A 19,049-nucleotide genomic window follows, 5' to 3' on the forward strand; every position below is an offset into this window, starting at 1 on the left:
TCAGGCATCAGGCATAATGGAAAGGGCAAATGGGACCCTTAAAACCAAATCGATTAAGCTAACATGTGAAACAGACCTGAACTTGTTGAAGGTCTTGCCTTTGGCCCCGAATCACATGAGGATTACCCCACACCCAATCCACGGCTGTCGGCAGCTGAGATAATCTACAGCCAACCCAGTCAGACCCGTTAGGGTGAGATACAAACCCACCCACCCGCATAGACCTAAATAATATGGGAGAGGAAATGCAGGCACACTTTTGGCAGCTCACCTCGTCTCTAAAGGTTCTTCAGTCACAGGTCAGGAGCACCTTCAGATCACTACCACAGACACTGAACCAGGATCCGAATGACCCGAATGAACTTCCCAACCTGCAGGCAGGAGAACTCGTGCTGACCAAAGACTGGGACCGCCCCGAGCTCGGACACAGGTGGAAAGGGCCGTACCAGATGCTCCTCTGAACGCTGACCACAGTCAAAATCCAAGGACAAAGCAGCTGGGCCCATTTAAATGACTTTAAAGAATGGTTCCCTCAAACAGCCTGAAAAGTGTACTCACAGTCTACAGCACCCTGGCTGCCATTGTGGCATTCGGCCTAGAGGGTAATTTGCTTTATATGGCTCATATGTGTTTGCACGGTAATCGGACTGTATGTTACTCACTCCCCCAGATAGTAGATACACTGCTTGTTGCCATTCCCGGGTTGGCACCCTCTTAACCAATACACAGTAGGTACCTCAGATGCCACCCCCTGTTTAGGCCAGAGCGGGTGGCTTAGAAGGATGGCTTTGGGTCGGTGCGTAGAGCTGATAAATTCAGATAAAACTCAGTCCCCCAACTACACAGGAGCCCGGGAGAAAGAAGGTACTGCTTCCCACGACCCCACAAGCTATCTGTTTTGCTTTTCGGGACGGGGGTGGGGATGGGGTTGTGCCTCTTGTGCCTAGAAACAATGTACCCGCAGTCATTGCCAGGTCAGCCATGAACTGTTCACCTGCACCTGTGATGAGCAAAGGGGCTTAAAAGTTACTGCAGGGTGGACGTTCATTTGTGAGCATTGCAGCAGTACCCATGTCAGCTCAGAGCCTTTTGGTCATACCCTTTTTCTGTTTATGAGCTGATGGGATCAGGTGGAAACTCCAACCAGGACAGGAGCTGGTGGTTCATGCAGTTCACGGCTGACAGCCACAAAGTATTTAGTTGCTACCGGGCCAGAAGAGGGTTTGTGTTCCTTCTCAATGGAACCCTCACAACAGCCAACCCGATTCTCCCCGTCCTATGTGCTGTAGGGACAGTAGGACCACCCACTGTCCTGTGCCCACAAAATGCCCCTACCCGCTGCAGGATAGTAGCGCAATGAGTAAGTGAGAGTTTCTGTGCAGACTGGACGAACCCAGTAACTCTGGGATCCTCCCTGAGCTATGGGTTCTTGGGATCCTAGGAGGATTGGTGAGGATGACCACAGCAAAGAACAGAAATTACCTTATTTGTGCATTGACCAATCTCGAAGCAATAAAGTAAGGAGATTAATTGCAGTTAACCGTGAATTGGCAGAACTAACCTCTACGGACAAGAGACCAGATATGCCGTTGACAATTTACTGGCCCAACAAGGAGACATCTGTACAATTGTGAGAAATAAATGTATTACCCATGTTACGGATGGATCATATAACATAACACACACCATTGAATCCATTCAGCACCAGTTAGATGTTTTCAGACAGAGCCCTCAGAAAGTATAGGATTGGCTTGGATGGCTGTTTGGGGGACTGATTGAACAATCAGGAAATGGGTGGAGATGACAGTCATGAAGGAATGCGAATGACCCCCACTCCAATTAGACAGTCATTTGTTACTACAACCCCTACTTTATTATCAAATTAAACTCTCATTTAACCTCTTCCATACTTTCATAGCCATTCCCAGCCAATCAGGTTCGTTTGCATGATTATCCCCAACGCTGATGCTATCACACCTACATTGTCTAAGGAAGAAGCGGAGCCAGAACTCATTTGCAGGACCACCCTGTATGTAGGACACATCACCCCAACATTGTCTTGGGGATCAAAGTTTGTGAGAAGATTTGTAACTCGGGTACTCGTTGCTGTGGTTCTGTTCGCCGAGCTGGAAGTTTTTGTTGCAAACGTTTCGTCCCCTGTCTAGGTGACATCCTCAGTGCTTGGGAGCCTCCTGTGAAGCCCTTCTGTGGTGTTTCCTCCGGCATTTATAGTGGCCTGTCCTTGCCACTTCCGGTTGTTAGTTTCAGCTGTCCGCTGTAGTGGCCAGTATATTGGGTCCAGGTCGATGTGTTTGTTGATGGAGTTTGTGGATGAGTGCCAAGCTTCTAGGAATTCCCTGGCTGTTCTTTGTTTGGCTTGCCCTATAATGGTTGTGTTGTCCCAGTCAAATTCATGTTGCTTGTCGTCTGCGTGTGTGGCTACTAGGGATAGCTTGTCGTGTCGTTTCATGGCTAGTTGATGTTCGTGGATGCGGATCGTTAGCTGTCTTCCTGTTAGTCCTATATAGTGTTTTGTGCAGTTCTTGCATGGGATTTTGTACACTACGTTAGTTTTGCTCATGCTGGGTATCGGGTCCTTAGTTTTGGTGAGTTGTTGTCTGAGAGTGGCTGTTGGTTTGTGTGCTGTTATAAGTCCTAGTGGTCGCAGTAGTCTGGCTGTCATTTCAGAGATGTTCTTGACGTATGGTAGTGTGGCTAGTCCTTTGGGTTACGGCATGTCCTCGTTCTGTTGTCTCTCCCTTAGGCATCTGTTGATGAAATTGCGAGGATATCCGTTTTTTGCGAATACCTTGTATAGGTGTTCCTCTTCCTCTTTTTGCAGTTCTGGTGTGCTGCAGTGTGTTGTGGCCCTTTTGAACAGTGTCTTGATGCAACTTCGTTTGTGTGTATTGGGGTGGTTGTTTTCATAATTCAGGACTTGGTCTGTGTGTGTGGCTTTCCTGTGTACCTTAGTGGTGAATTCTCCGTTCGGTGTTCTCTGTACCCTCACGTCTAGGAATGGGAGTTGGTTGTCCTTTTCTTCCTCTCTCGTGAATCGGATTTCTGTGAGTGTGGAGTTGATGATCCGGTGTGTATTCTCTATTTCCGTGTTTTTAATGATTATAAAGGTGTCATCAACGTATCTGACCCAAAGTTTGGGTTGAATTTGTGGTAAGACTGTTTGTTCTAACCTTTGCATTACTGCTTCTGCTATGAGTCCCGAGATCGGTGAGCCCATGGGTGTTCCGTTGATTTGTTCGTATATCTGGTTGTTGAATGTGAAGTGTGTTGTGAGGCACAAGTCCAGTAGTCCAGACGTTTGCAACAAAAACTTCCAACTCGGCGAACAGAACCACAGCATTGTCTTGGGGAAACAGTGACTCAGGAAATCATCTGCATAATGATTCTCCGGGATTAGGGCATTAGCATTTGCATTATCTCGAAGGATGGTCTCATTTTACATTGTACCTGGGATAACATGTGACTGTGAGTGACTGGGGTTTGTCTTGTGTGGAGTGTGACTGTGGGGGAGTGGCCAGAGCATCTGTAAGCATGACCAACTGACCTGTTAAAGGGGATGTATTTCCTCTGTTCGGGGTCTCTCTCCTAGCTTGACTTGGCACGCCTGCGAAGAGTATCAGAGGGGTCACCTCGCTTGTACATGTTTTATTACACTTTAACTATTTGCAGATTTTGGTGTGTGTGAATTGCACCTCGTGTGTGAAACCTTGGGAAAACAACCTAACCTCATTAGTGAATACTAAAGTAAGGACCTCCCTACCTCCTCCGACTCCATGCATAAGTTCCCTACCCTCACTCCGGTCATCCCCTTGTTCCTCAAATAAGTGTAGAATACCTTATGGTTTTCCTCAATCCTACCTAAAGCTGTTTCATGATCCCTTCTAACTCTCCTAAGTCCATTCTTCAGTTCCTTCCTGGCCACCACTGGCCAGAAACTCAACTGTTCTCACAACACAAACACGATAGCCACAAGAGCAGGTGAGAGGCGAAGAATGCTGTGATGAGAAACCCACTCCCCCCAACTCCCCAAAGCCTGTCCACCATCCAAGGCACAAACCAAAAGTGTGACCAATAACTCCCCACAGATGGGCCAATGGGCTGAGAAGTGACAGATGGAGTTTAATTCAGATAAATGCGAGGTGCTGCATTTTGGGAAAGCAAATCTTAGCAGGACTTATACTCTTAATGGTAAGGTCCTAGGGAGTGTTGCTGAACAAAGAGACCTTGGAGTGCAGGTTCATAGCTCCTTGAAAGTGGAGTCGCAGGTAGATAGGATAGTGAAGAAGGCGTTTAGTATGCTTTCCTTTATTGGTCAGAGTATTGATTACAAGAGTTGGGAGGTCATGTTGTGGCTGTACAGGACATTGGTTAGGCCGTTGTTGGAATATTGCGTGCAATTCTGGTCTCCTTCCTATCAGAAAGATGTTGTGAAGCTTGAAAGGGTTCAGAAAATATTTACAAGGATGTTGCCAGGGTTGGAGGATTTGAACTATAGGGAGAGGCTGAACAGGCTGGGGCTGTTTTCCCTGAAGCGTCAGAGACTGAGGGGTGACCTTATAGAGGTTTACAAAATTATGAGGTGCACGGATAGGATAAATAGACAAAGTCTTTTCCCTGGGGTGGGGGAGTCCAGTTCTAGAGGGCATAGGTTTAGGGTGAGAGGGGAAAGATATAAAAGAGTCCTAAAGGGCAACTTTTTCATACAGAGGGTGATACGTGTATGGAATGAGCTGCCAGAGGAAGTGGAGGAGGCTGGTACAATTGCAACATTTAAGAGGCATTTGAATGGGTATATGAATAGGAAGGGTTTGGAGGGATATGGGCCGGTTGCTGGCAGGTGAGACTAGATTGGGTTGGGATATCTGGTCAGCATGGACAGGTAGGACCGAAGGTTCTGTTTCCAAGCTGTACATCTCTATGACTCTATGACCTGCCCCTACGAGTGCAACCCTAACAACACTCAAGAAGCTCAACACCACCCAGGATAAAGCAGCCCACCTGACCAGCACCTCATCCATAAACATCCACTCCCACCACCACTGATGCTCAATAGCAGCAGCATGTACTATCTACAAGATGCGACATAGAAAATCAAAAGATTCTTAGATGGCACTTTCCAAAATCAAAACCACTTCCATCTCGAAGGACAAAGGCAGCAGACACATGGAACACAACCATCTACAAGCTCCCCTCCATGCCAGTCAACACCCTGACTTGGAAATACATTGCCGCTCCTCCATTGGCACCGGGCCAAAATCCTGCATCAAATTTCCTCACCAAGGACACCACGGGCCCACCCACAGCACATGGACCACAGCAGCCCAAGAAGGCAGCCCACTACCACCTTCCCAAGGGCAACAAATGCTCATTAGCCACATCCCAGAAGTGAATAACAATTGTGAGTGTGTGTGTGTGTGTGTCAGAGAGAGAGAGAGAGAAAAAGAATGGGAGTGTGTGTGAGAGAGAGAGAGTCTGAAGGTGTGTGTGCGTGTTTGTGAGTGAGAGAGAGTAATAAATAATTCAAAACTGTATAAATTAATTAAGGTAGAGAGATGACGACTATTTATCAAGGTGATGTTGTCAAAACAGGAGCGTAAGGAAGGCTTTACAGATTCAGAACAGTGTGGTGTGGTCACCTGTGGCATGACCTGAACTCAAGATCCCAGTTGAGGCCATCTTCATTGGTGCAAATCTTGGCTTTCAGTCACTGCTTGGCAATTCTGTATTGTTGTGTATCTCAGAGGCCACCTCGGAAGACGCTTACCCGAAGATCGGAGGCTGAAAGTCCTTGACAGCTGAAGTGTTCCCCGACTGTGCATCTGTTGTCATAGCGTCTGTATGGTCTCGCCAACATACCATGCCTCAGGGCATCCTTGCCTGCAGCATATGTGGTAGACAACGTTGAACAAGTCACATGAGTATCTGCCGTGTGGTGTTCCCATGTGTGATGGTAGTGTCCAAGTGGATGCTCTGAGATATCTTGCAGAGGTTGCCATGACAGAGTTGTATGTGTTGTGGGTGTTGTTGTCCTGAAGGCTGGGTAGTTCGCTGTGAACGATGGTCTGTTTAAGGTTTGGCAGTTGTTTGAAGGTGAGAACTGGAGGTGTAGGGAAGATCTTGGCAAGATGCTCATGGTCATCGATGACATGTTGAAGGCTGCAAAGAACATGTCATAGTTTCTTCGCTTTGGGGAAATACTGGCCGATGAAAGATACTCAATCAGTCTTACCCTGTGTCTGTTGTAGAGGAGGTCTTTGCTGTTTTTCACTATGGCATGTCAGAACTGGCGCTTGATGAGTTGAGGGTGTCTTTCAAACTTCCGCATCCCTTCTCATCTGAACAGATCCTGTGTATCACACACACACTTTTCACACAAACACACACACAGACACACACACACTCACACAAACTCTCTGTCATGCGCACTCACACATTCTCGGTCTCTCTCCCACACACTCATACACATATAAATCTATAGGGTGAATCATTTAATCAAAGATGTTTTTATTTGCAGACATTCTATTTTGTTCAAAAAACACACAACTTGTAGTCACAATCAGTCAGTGTGGCATCTTATGAATTCCAGCTTCCGGAATAAAACCAATCTGATTCCACGTTAAAACTCTGAGACAGATTCTGACCAAAACCTCATACCTACAATGCAGTGCCTGAACTGAGATGTCCCCTTTTATATATTCCTATCGCTCTGCCTGATTGTCATGACAGCACAGCATTGACATTGACTTTATAAATACTTTACACACCATCTAACACTCTTGGTCACCTGCAGAGACATATTATCTGACACTCCAGTCACACTAGTTGTATGATCTTTTGATCTCTCGGCCTATAAATTCTGGGTCTGTGTGCGCTGCTGTTTCACTACACCTGACAAAAGGGCTGTGCTCCGAAAGCTTGTGCCATTTCAAATATGCCTGTTGGATTGTAACCTGGTGTCATGTGGCTTCTGTCTATGATGGGATGTTCTCCCTTGCAGGTAGTTTTTTTAATTGTTTGTTTAATTTATTGCAGTCAAAACAGTGAAAAGCTTTGTTTTACAACCAGTACAGGCAGTTCATAGCAAACAAGGACATAGGGTGCTTAGACAGAGTGAGGCACACAAGGTTACAACTGCACAGGAAGTGCGCAAAGCAAGATCAATGTTAGCAAGATCAAAATTATTTGAATTTAGACAGTCCATTCATCAGTCTAATAACAGCAGGGAAGAAGCTGTTCTTGAACCTGTTAGTGCATGTGTTCAAGCTTCTGTATCTTCTGCCTGACAGAGGAGGTTGTAGGAGAACATTACCGGAGTGGGATGAGTTCTCGATAATGTTGGCACCTTTCCATGGCAACAAGAAGTGTAAATGGAGTCCATGGATAAAAGGTTGGCTTCCGTGGTGCTCTGGGCTTCACATACAACTTTCTGTAGTTTCTTCCAGTCCTGGGCAAATCAGTTGCCATAACTAGCAGTTGCCATAACATGCAGCTGGATAGAGTGCTTTCTATCGTCCATCTGTAAATGTTGGTGAGGGTCCTTATGGACATGTCAAATTTCTTGAGCCTCCTGAGGAAGAAGAGGCATAATTGTGCCTCCTTGACCATTGCATCTACGTGAGAGGTGCAGGACTGGTTGTTAGTTATCATCACTCGACCCTCTCCACCTCAGCTCCGTTGGTGTAGATAACACCATGCCCTCCTCCTTTCTTCCTTAGTCAATGATCAGATCTTTTGTTTTGCTGACATTAAGAGAGAGGTTGTTATCATTGCACCATGACACCAAGCCCTCTTTCTCTTTCCTGTACTCTGATTCATTGTTGTTTGATATCGACCTGGCATTGTGGTGTCATCAGGAAGCTTGTGAATGCCATTTGTACAGAATTTGGCCACACAGTCGTGAGTGTACAGGGAATACCATAGAGGGCTGAGAACACATCCTTGTAGGGCACCAAAGTTGACGGTTATCATAGAGGACATGCTGTTGTCTATCTTAAATGATTGCTGTCTGGGTTCAGGAAGCTGAGGATGCAGTTACAGGAGTGGAGTTGAGATGTAGGTCTCAGAGTTTTGAGATTGGTTTGGAAGGAATTAGGGTGTTAAAGGCGGAGCTGTAGTCAATAAGTAGAAGCTTGACATAGATGTACATGTTGTCCAGATGGTCCAGAGATAAGTGCAGGGCTAGGGAAATCGTGTCCGCTGCGAACCTGTTACACCGATAGGCAAATTACAGGGAATCAAGGCAGACTGGGTGGATGGAGGTGATGTAGGCCATGACCAGCCTCTCAAAGCACTTCATGATTATGGAGGTCAGAGCCACTGGGTGGTGGTTGGTGAAGCACACTGCATGTGTTTTCTTCAGTATTGGGATGATGGTGGTCTCCTTGAAGAGGTGAGGACTTCAGATTTCAGCAAGGAGAGGTTGAGGATGTTAGCAAATACCTTCACCAACTGGTCCGCACAGGATCTGAGTGCACGGCCGGGGCGACTCTGTCTGAGCCCATCGCTTTCCTTGGGTTGACACTCAGGAAGACCGATCTGACGTCTGCAGTGGTGACAGAGGGGAACAGGTGTGTCCAAGACTGTCGGGACAGGTGACACCACCCCACTGGCATTCTGCTTAAACCGAGCATAGGAAGCATTGAGCGCATTAGGGAAGGTTGTGCTTTTATCCGATATCATGCTGTGTTTCATTTTGCATCCCATTATGTTATTTAGGCCTTGCCACAGGCAGCAGGAGTCCGTACGGTCGGTTTGGGTCTCTAACTTGGTCCATGACAGCCTCTTGGCATCTGTGTTGGCTTTGCGGAAGTCATATCTGGATTTCCTGTATAGGTCTGGGTCATCTGACTTGAATGCTGCATGCCTGTCCTTCTGTGGCCACTGCATTTCCCAGTTCATCCAAGGCTTCTGGTTTGGAAACACACGGATTGGCTTCTTTGGCATGCAGTCCTCTATGCACTTGCTACTGAAGTCCATGAGAGTGGTGGTGTATTCATGTAGGTTGTCCGCAGTATTCTTGAATACAGTCCAGTCCACTAATTCCAAGCAGTCCTAGAAAAGCTTATCCACTTCCATAAGACCAGCATTGTCTTACTTTCTGCAAATGATCCTCCCCCATTTCAACTTCTGCTTGTAAGGTGGGAGGAGGAACTTTTCCAAATGTGGATGGGGTATGGAGCGGTAGGTGACTGATTGTATAGCAGTGGTCAAGGATGTTCAGTCTACTGGTGGGCAGAAGATATGTTGGTGGTATTTTAGTAGCACCCTTTTGAGGTTGGCCTTGAAGTCACCAGTCATGATGAATAAGGCCTTGGGGAACTTTGTCTCCAGAGGTTTTGTGGCGGTGTAAATTTCATCCAGAGAATTCTTTACTTCCGCATGGGGTGGGATGTAGACTGCTGTCAGGAGTGTGGAGGTGAATTCACGTGGCAGATAATAGGGACGGCATTTCACTGTGGGATATTCTATGTCCGGGGAGCAGTGACTCACCAGGGTCACCTAATCTGAGCACCACAAGGTGTTGATTATGAGGCAGATCCATCTATCCTTTGCCTTACCTGAGGACAAAGTATGTTCCATGCAATGTATGGAGAATCCCTCAGCTTGCAAGGCACAGTGAGAAGTGAGGAGAAAGTGAGGTCTGCAGATGCTGGAGATCAGAGCTGGAAATGTGTTGCTGGAAAAGCGCAGCAGGTCAGGCAGCATCCAGGGAACAGGAGAATCGACGTTTCGGGCATAAGCCTGAAGAAGGGCTTATGCCCGAAACGTCGATTCTCCTGTTCCCTGGATGCTGCCTGACCTGCTGCGCTTTTCCAGCAACACATTTCCAACAGTGAGAAGTGAGCCATGTCTCCATTAAACAGGGCTCACAGCAGGTAGATATAAGATACTGAAGGAGTACTTTGAAGAAGAACAGTGGTGTTGTATCTCTGGTGTGCTCACCAATACTTACAAATAGCATCATCAAAAAACAGATTACTTGGTCCTTGCATTCTTGCTCATTATACTTGGCTGAGTCCAAGATAACTGCCATATTTCCTTCATTAAACCAGCTCCTGAATTTCTTCAGAAGTATTAAATTGACTATAAAGTGCATCAGGATGTTGAAAGTTGTGAAAGGGCTTTGATAAATTTCATTTCTTTTTCTACATTTTCAGTATTTCTTGGTGCTTTCTGCAATACTTGAGTCTCAGTATCTGACATAAGCTTCCAGCTTTTTGTCTTAACAATGACTCTTGTATATGGGAGTATTTCTTCTGAATTTTCTGTGTTTTTGATAACTACCACCACTCTGAAACTGGTTTACATTGAAGGAGCTGCTTGCAGTTCCCTTTTACCAAATCATGTCTCAGCTCATGAAATTGTCCTCAGTTTGCTCAATTTGCCCTTGATTTACCTTTTTTCTATTCTATATATGCACTAAGTCTAACTGCTAATGGCTAAAATTTGCCTAACTTCTCCCCACCCCCACCCTCCTCTCATTTATGTCTCCACCCTGCAGGCACTCTGCCTCTATTCCTGATGAAGGGCTTTTGCTCGAAATGTCGATTTTCCTGCTCCTTCGATGCTGCCTGAACTGCTGTTTTTTCCAGCACCACTCTCATCTAGAATCTGGTTTCCAGCATCTGCAGTCATTGTTTTTACCTAAATTCTGCCTAACAACAGGCCTAGGTGATAACAGCTGTGCAAGTGAAGCAGAAGTCCAGATTGAGTTACTTGCTAAAAGGTGTAAGGTTTTTACATATGGAGACAATGGCAGCAGAATCTATGTTTACAATGGTTGGTCTGCTAGTATCTAAAGTGCCTGGAAGATGTCAAAAATGGCATGTTGTAATCAATCAAGCATTAAACCATGCATTTATGTGCAAAATTAGATAGAGTTTTGGTTTCATAGATAGCTATAAAAAACAAGGTTGATGTAATTCACATTGCCATGAAGATAAATCAAGATCCAGAAGAGATTGAGCAAGAGGCAAGCATCTGTGGTTTATTGTAAAGGAATATGAGGTGAATTACTTCACACTTTGATTGATAAGACCAAATTCAGGAGGATTTTAAACAAGGCTGGAGAATTTCACCTTACTTGTGCTAGAGGGTGAATCATCAAGAAAAACCTTAACTGTGGAAGACAAATCTGGGTTTAAGAGTTAAACAGCTGGAAAAGAAAGGGAAGAGAAATAAACCCTCATGAGTTAAGAATTATTTTACACAGGGTCCAGGAAAAAAAATGACTGCTTCTGGGACAGTGTCATGTGCACCTTTGAAGTGAGTGTTTATAGTAAATGGGGCAAGATCTGGTTTGTAGTTTAAAATATAGGTTACATAGAAATTGTGCTTACTTAATAGGAGTTTTTGTCTGTTTGTTACAGTAAAGTTCGTAAATCATCAATTTTAATGTGATACCCTTTCAGCTTTCACTGGAAGTTTAATTTTCATTTATATCATCATTTATATTACCAGTCTCCACAGGGATCATAACATATGTTATGATATTTCTAACATTTAATAATGCCTCACAGCTTGTAGGGTTTCCAGCGTACTAATGCTGGAACTATTGTCTATCTCCAGAATTTCTATTGCATTTGTCTCAAGTATATTTTGCTCATTTGTCACCTATTACAAGTACCCTGTGAGACAGTAAAGCAATCTTAATGTCTAATGCATCAAATGAATCTCTGAGTCAAATTACTGTTTGACTTCTGTTGTACCAATTTAGAATTGTCTGTGAGCTCACTTGCCACATGCATTAATGTACAAGAATCTGTTCTTTGCAGACAGGAAGAAGAATTGGCACACACTGCTATAGTTATCCAAACTCAGAACATATTTTCAGGGGTCAAAAAAAATTCTGAGATTTTATCTTTATATATAAAAAGTTGAAAAACATTTCAATTTTTAAGCAAGAATAGAATTTTCATCTCTACAGACTTACAATGTTCTGGACTAGATTGCTTTCAAAACAATATATGTCATTTCCTGAAGACCTTTTCTCGAAATAGCCTCAATTGATCAGAGTTGACTTGCAAATCAATCGGCAATCTTTTTGCATTCAATGGAAACTTTAACACCTTTGAAATTGGAAGGCTTGTGTCTGAATAGATGAGTGAAAGATGAAAAACTTTGCAAGCGTGTTCCTTTCTTCAATAGCAAATATATAATCTTATCAGTTTTCCTCAACAGATGAAATATATTTGTGACAGTCGAATAAAATGCAGATCGTATGTTGTCTGCTGGAATAAGAATAATCTTATGGATCCTTACATACTGTTTGTGCATTCAAAATCATTTCAAACAGACAGATGACTACTGAAGTGTAACCACTGTTGTGATGACAAGAAATGTGACAGCAACATTCCAAAAATGAGATGAAATAAATAATCAATTTAGTAAAACTGAAACAATCCTACTCTTCTTGAAGTAGAGACGCAAAATACTTACATCTGCCTGAGAGGGCAGACAGGATAACAAATTAACATCTGATATTTTTTTTAAAATCTCTTCAGGGCTGAAGTGGAAACCAATTATGTGCACTGAAGCTTCTCAGGTGGCATTTTAACTCACAGTCCTCTGGCTTAAAGGTGCTGGTATTGTCACTGATGTGAAGCTAACATCATAGTGGTCTTGCTGAGCCATTATTTGTTTCCAATCTTCACTCCTATTACATGCCATTGTTAGATCCAAGACACAGAAATGACTTGTCTGTAACTTTCTCCAAACTTCATATAAAGACTTTTTCATTTCTATTTGCATTTCAGTGGGACTTAGTATGTGACAATGGCTGGAAAGGGCCATTTTCTACGTCAGTATACTTTATAGGAGTGCTGGCTGGTTCCTTTATTGCAGGACAGTTAGCTGACAGGTGAGTTATTTCCTTTATCTAGTTCTTCCAGGTATATTCTTCAATTTAATTTGCACTGACAAATACAGGTTTTGCAGCTGAATTATTGTTGGATGCACTTGGATCCACAAGTGCTGTGGATATTGCTGTTATGTTCTTGATATCCAGATTTCAGAAGGTGTCTGGGCTGCTTGCTGCATGCAGCTGGGTTTTGCATAAAGATTCAAAACACTGGCTTCCAGGATGCCTTTCAAACAGGTAAATGAACATAACCGTGGATCAGGCGAATTATCTGCAATATAAACTATGGTTCTGATGAAAAGTCGTTCATAGATGCTGCCAGACCTGTTAATTATTGCTAGCACTTTCTCTTTTTATTTCAAAATCCCAGCATTCCCAGGTATTTTGCATTTGTACTAAGGTCTTCATTACTTGGCTATGGAATGTTGGGGAACGAAGGGTTTAATTCAGGGTTGGTACCGGAAGGCATTGTCCAGTTGGATCAGGCTTCATTTGAAGCAGACTCTGACAGAAAGGATAAATAGCCTGGTCACAAGGTCCTTAAACTAGTGAATGAGGGGTTCTGTGGTGGGGAGTGGAGGGGTGGAGGACTCAGCTGGCAATTATAACTAATAGTTTAGAAAGACAAATGAGAAGAGAAACAGAGTAATGGCCAGAAATGGTGGTTTAACATTGCACGTGGAGGGAAAACTATATGACATGAAGTAATTAAACCAGGACAAAAGAATAAAAATTGTCCACAATATAGTAAAACTGAAACACAAGTTAGAGGGTAAAGAGCTTTTTATAAAGCATGTGGATCCTAAAAAATATTGAATGAATTGCAGACTCCTGTTCGTCTAAGAGCATGTGACAAGGTCGGCTTTGCTGAGATGCATCTGTGAGATGGTCAGGAATAGGAGAACTTTAAATACCAGTTTAGAAGGACTACAGATCAATAAGGCAACTGGTTGAGGAGATGGAGTAGTCGAAATGATTTAGGATGAAATCACTTAGAACATAGAACAATACAGCGCAGAACAGGCCCTTCGGCCCTCGATGTTGCGCCAACTTCAATGATAAGAAATGATTATAATGAGAGCTAAGCAGGTAGTGGAGATTTTATGTATAGAATTAAGAAATAAAAAAGGACTTAAAACAATAGTGGGAGCGTTGTGTAGGCCCCTGGTAACATCTATCAGAAATTGTATGGATACAGAGATTAGACAAGGATACAGGAAGGACAGAACAGTTTTCTTGGAGGATTTTAACATTGTTATTTTAGGTTAAGCAGTCCAAACTATGGCAGAAATGCAATGAACTTCTTCAATGGGTCTTAAGGCCAACAAAGGAACATGAAATTGCATTGAGGAGTGGAAAAGCTTTAATTAACAGTCTAAAGATGCATGAACATTTCTATGTTAGCATTCATATCATGTTCAGATCAGGAGCCCTTAAAACTGAGAATTGAGCAATTTTCAATGGAAATAAGGAAATTGCAAATAATGAATTTATATCAGAATTTTAAGTAGAGGGAGAAGGTCAATTGCCAGACATCTCAGGGAAATTAATATTTTACGCAAATTAATGCAAGTAAAATAATAGTAATGAAGAAAGTGAACTCAATAAAGAGTAACAAATTCACAGCAAGAAATGCTTTCCTTCTTATTGTTTTAATGGACTTGGTATATGAGAGGAATAATGTTCCAGACTTTTCAATTTAGGAAGCTTTTCTTTAGAGTCGAGAGTGTGGTGCTGGAAAAGCACAGCAGGTCAGGCAGCATCTGAGGAGCAACAAGATCGACATTCTGGGCAAAAGCCCTTCATCAGGAATGAGAAACTTTTTCTTTAAATGAGAAACACAGCAGTGAGAGGGAAAGCTTCATGAGAATATATTGAGACCTAGGCTCAGAGGGCCCCCAGCTGGAGGGAGGGATATTTGACACCTTCAGCGTCAGGGGAGAAAATTCAGAGTGAGGTTAGAGGGAAGTGATGGGTTGATTAGTTCATGATTTAAAATGTGTATCTTTTTGGAAGAAGAGATTAATGGGAAACAACAGGAAGGAGGATGATATCATGGGTGTGAACTCTGCTATCATGCAAGTGAAAGTCAGAGCGTTTGGAGTATTATGTACAATTCTGGTCACCCTGTTATAGGAAGGATGTTATTAAACTGGAAAAGGTGCAAAAAGGATTTATGAGGACGTTACCGAGACTAGAAAGTTTGTGTTATGAGGAGAGGTTGGATATGCTGGGACTTTTTTCCCTGGAGCGTAGGAGGCTGAGGGGTGACCTTATGCAGGTTCATAAAGTCATGAGGGGTATGGATAAGTTAAATAGCCAAGGTCTTTTTCCCATGGTAGGGGAGTCAAAAACTAGACAGCATAGGTTTAAGATGAGCAGGGATAGATTTAAAAGAGACCTGAGGGGCAAACCTTTTCAACAGAAGGGTGGTACATATATGGAACGAGCTGCCAGAAGCACTAGAGGCATGTAATTACAACATTTAAAAGACATTTGCACAGCTACATGGACAGGAAAGGTTTAAAGGGCTATGGGCCAAACACAGGCAAATAGGACTAGTACAACTTAGAAAACCTGGTTGGCACGGGATGAGTAGAACCGAATGACCTGTTTTTTGCTGTAGAACTCTCTAACTCTATCTTAAGAACATAGAACATTACAACGCAGTACAGGCCCTTCGGCCCTCGATGTTGCGCCGACCTGTCATACCAATCTGAAGCCCATCTAACCTACACTATTCCATGTACGTCCATATGCTTGTCCAGTGATGACTTAAATGTACTTAAAGTTGGCGAATCTACTACCGTAGCAGGCAAAGTATTCCATACCCTTACTATTCTCTGAGTAAAGAAACTACCTCTGACATCTGTCCTATATCTATCACCCCTCAATTTAAGGCTATGCCCCCTCATGCTCGCCGTCACCATTCTTGGATAAAGGCTCTCCTGTCCACCCTATCTAATCCTCTGATTATCTTATATGTCTCTATTAAGTCACCTCTCAACTTTCTTCTCTCTAAGAAAAGTAGGGTAAGGGAAGCAAAGTTAGTGTAAGGGAAGTAAGCTTATAATGTATTGGCATAGTACATTATTTTTAGAAAAGGAGTAACTAAGTGGTTTGAGGGAAGCATGGGCAGCACGGTGGCACAGTGGTTAGCACTGTTGCCTCACAGCGCCAGAGACCCGGGTTCAATTCCCACCTCAGACAACTGTTTGTGTGGAGTTTGCACATTCTCCCTGTGTCTGCGTGGGTTTCCTCCCACAGTTAGGTGAATTGGCCATGCTAAATTGCCCGTAGTGTTAGGTGAAGTGGTAAATGTAGGGGAGTGGGTCTGGGTGGGTTGCTCTTCGGAGGGTCGGTGTGGACTTGTTGGGCCGAAGGGCCTGTTTCCACACTGTAAGTAATCTAATCTAAAAAAGTCATGACAGCAGAGTTCACACCCATGATATCATCCTCCTTGCTATGTGACAAATCATGTAAGCCTCAGGTATCCCTGGTGACCACATGTGCAGCTATTGGCTAACAGCATTTCAGAATTTGTGGATGAATTCATTATGGAGGCTCTGCAATGCTGGGCATATCATGGATTGCACTTGGAGGTCACACCACAGGTGACGACTGAACAGGCAGAAAGGGCATGGAAGGTAGTGCAGGAGTTCCCAGTCGCCATCCCCCTTTCTAACAGATATGCCATTCTGAAAACTGTTGAGGAGATGGGACCTAACTCATGGGACCATGGGTGGGTCTGCTGCACAAGAGGGGAGGAAGAGGAATGGAAGGACACTGGTACGGCATTACTTGAAAAGCAATTCCACACGGTAGGCATTCTAAGCAGACAGGCATTAGTGTGGCTGTTAAAGAAATCCAGGATGGTATGCTGCCGTCCTGGTGCCAGGGATGTCACTGAATAGCTACAGCCTGAGACGGAGGCGAAACAGACAGAGGTTTTTGTAAGTATTGGTGCTAAGGACATAGGGAGAAAAAGAGATGAGTCCTGCAATCAGGAATTAGGTGCTAGTAAGTATAGAAATAGGAAGTGAGGTCAGTTGAATGCATGGCTATAGAGATGGTGCAGGAGGATGTCTCTGGATTTCTGGGACATTGGGGCCATTTCAGGAGAAGGTGGACTGGACTGTATTGGACTAGCAGCCTTGTGGTGAGGTTTTGCTCGGACTCCTGCAGAGGGTTTAAACTAATTTAGTTGGGGGGTGTGGTTAGGATCCTAAGGGAAGGGTGAGCAGGGAGTGATGCACAGCCAAATTGCAAAGAAATAGCAAGTGAGCCAAGAAAGTATAGAAATTATTGGTAGGTAAAGGCACTAGGGTGTTTGGCAAGGTTGGATGGTATTTATTTTAACGCAAGGAGTCTGATGAACAAGGCAGATGAGTTGGCGGCGCAAGTTAAAACATGGGATGTGTTTTAATTGTTATCACTGAGGCATGGTTGAGCGAAGAGCACAATCAGTAGTTCCATATTCCATGATATATCCAGAGACAGAGAATGAGGTAACAGAGGCGGGAGTGTCGCAATATGCAAAAACAGAAATTTCTGCAGAAACTCAGCAGCTCTGGCAACATCTGTGGAAAGAAAGCAGAGTTAATGGTTTGAATCCAGTGTCTCTTCCTCAGAACTATTAGTAGCTGGGAAAAAAAAAGCTTGTATTTATGCTAGCTGAAGTGAATGAGGGGTGGTTGAGAGGAAGGTGGAGACAGAGCTCAGAGGGAGAGATATAAAAGGGGGAGCTAAACAAGGCGCTAGTGGTTAGCAGGCCAAAACAGAAGAAGCTGAATAAAAGATAATAAGAGCTAAGAGTGAGGAAAATGGGTTAGCTGTGCTGATTGCAACTTATATAATGTGATATAATTGCAGATGCTATTAATTAGAAACAAAACCCAGAAATTGCTGGAAAAGCTCAGTGGAAGCATCTGTGGAAGTAAGTCAGAGTTAACATTTTGGGGTGAGTGACCCTTCCTCAGAACTTGGTGGTAATGTGATAATAGGCCTAAAAAGTATGCAAGAATGGATGACTCTGCTAACAGCAATCCATGTCATAAAAAGACCAGATGTGAAGTAGGTTAAAAACAAGAAAGGATGTTGTAGAAGGCTCGAAAGTTATTGAACACAATGTAGAGTTCTAGAGGCTGCTGGGATCCCCAAGTAGAAAAAGCCCTGAACCATCCTGATCCATCTCCACCCTTTCCCACCTGGCTCAGTTCATCCACACTCTGAACAATTTCTCTTTCAACTCCTCTCACTTTCTTGGGTCAAAGATGTGGCCAGGGGTACTCACATGGGTCTCATTTATGCCTGTCTCTTAGTGGGGTACACGGAACATTTCTTGTTCCAGTTCTACTCCAGCCCCCTACCCACAACTTTTTCTCCGGAATATCGATGACATCATCGGTGCTGCTTCCCTTTCTCATCCGTAATTAGAAACATTTATCAATTTTTCTTTCAATTCCACACTGTTTTCACCTAAATCTGATTCCTCCTTTAATTTCTTCAATATCTGTTTCCATTTCTGAGGATAGGCTAGTCCCCAATATACACTATAATCTCACTGACTTCCACAGTTACCTGGACTATGCAACCTCACACCCTACTTCCAATGAAGACTCTATTCCATTCTCCCAGTTCATCCATCTCCATTGCATCTTTTCCAATGTTGCCAGCTTCTGTGAAATGTCCACCTTCTTCCTCGACCAGTTGTGTCCGACCCATCTCCCACAATTTGGGCCTCACCCCCTCTGTTAGCAATAACAGCAATAGGGTCCACCTAGTCCTCACCTACCATCCCACCAGCATCCACATCCAAAGGATCATTAGTCACTATTTCTGTCACATTCAATGGGATTTCACCACCAGATACATATTTCCCTCCCATTCCTTGTCAGCCTTCTGCAGAGACTATTCCCTACACAACACATTGGTCCACTCCTCCTTTCACTCCCAACACTTCCTCAGACCCCCATGGCATCTTACCATGCAAACACAGAAGGTGTAACAGCTGCCTGTTTACTTCTTCCCTCCACAATATTCAGGACCCATGTCACACCTCCCAAGTGAAGCAGTGATTTACCTGAGCTTCACTCAATTTAGTCTACTGTACTCACTACTTACAAAATAGTCTATTCTGCGTTGAGGAGACAAAACGTAGATTGGGCAA

General features: G+C 43.8%; 1 protein-coding gene across 1 annotated transcript in view; it reads left to right on the plus strand.

Moving 5' to 3' along the window:
• The window catches only part of LOC122556568 (organic cation/carnitine transporter 2-like), a 75,062-nt gene that overhangs the window by 19,564 nt on the left and 36,449 nt on the right, over window positions 1–19,049 (plus strand). The window contains exon 2 of the mRNA XM_043703384.2: window positions 12,777–12,880. Coding sequence (XP_043559319.2) covers window positions 12,777–12,880 — 104 coding nt within the window. The remainder of the gene's footprint in view (window positions 1–12,776; window positions 12,881–19,049) is intronic.

Source organism: Chiloscyllium plagiosum, unplaced genomic scaffold (genome assembly GCF_037043375.1).
Source record: "Chiloscyllium plagiosum isolate Xiang-an unplaced genomic scaffold, Cpla_swu_hap1 HiC_scaffold_16, whole genome shotgun sequence".
NCBI lineage: Eukaryota > Metazoa > Chordata > Chondrichthyes > Orectolobiformes > Hemiscylliidae > Chiloscyllium > Chiloscyllium plagiosum.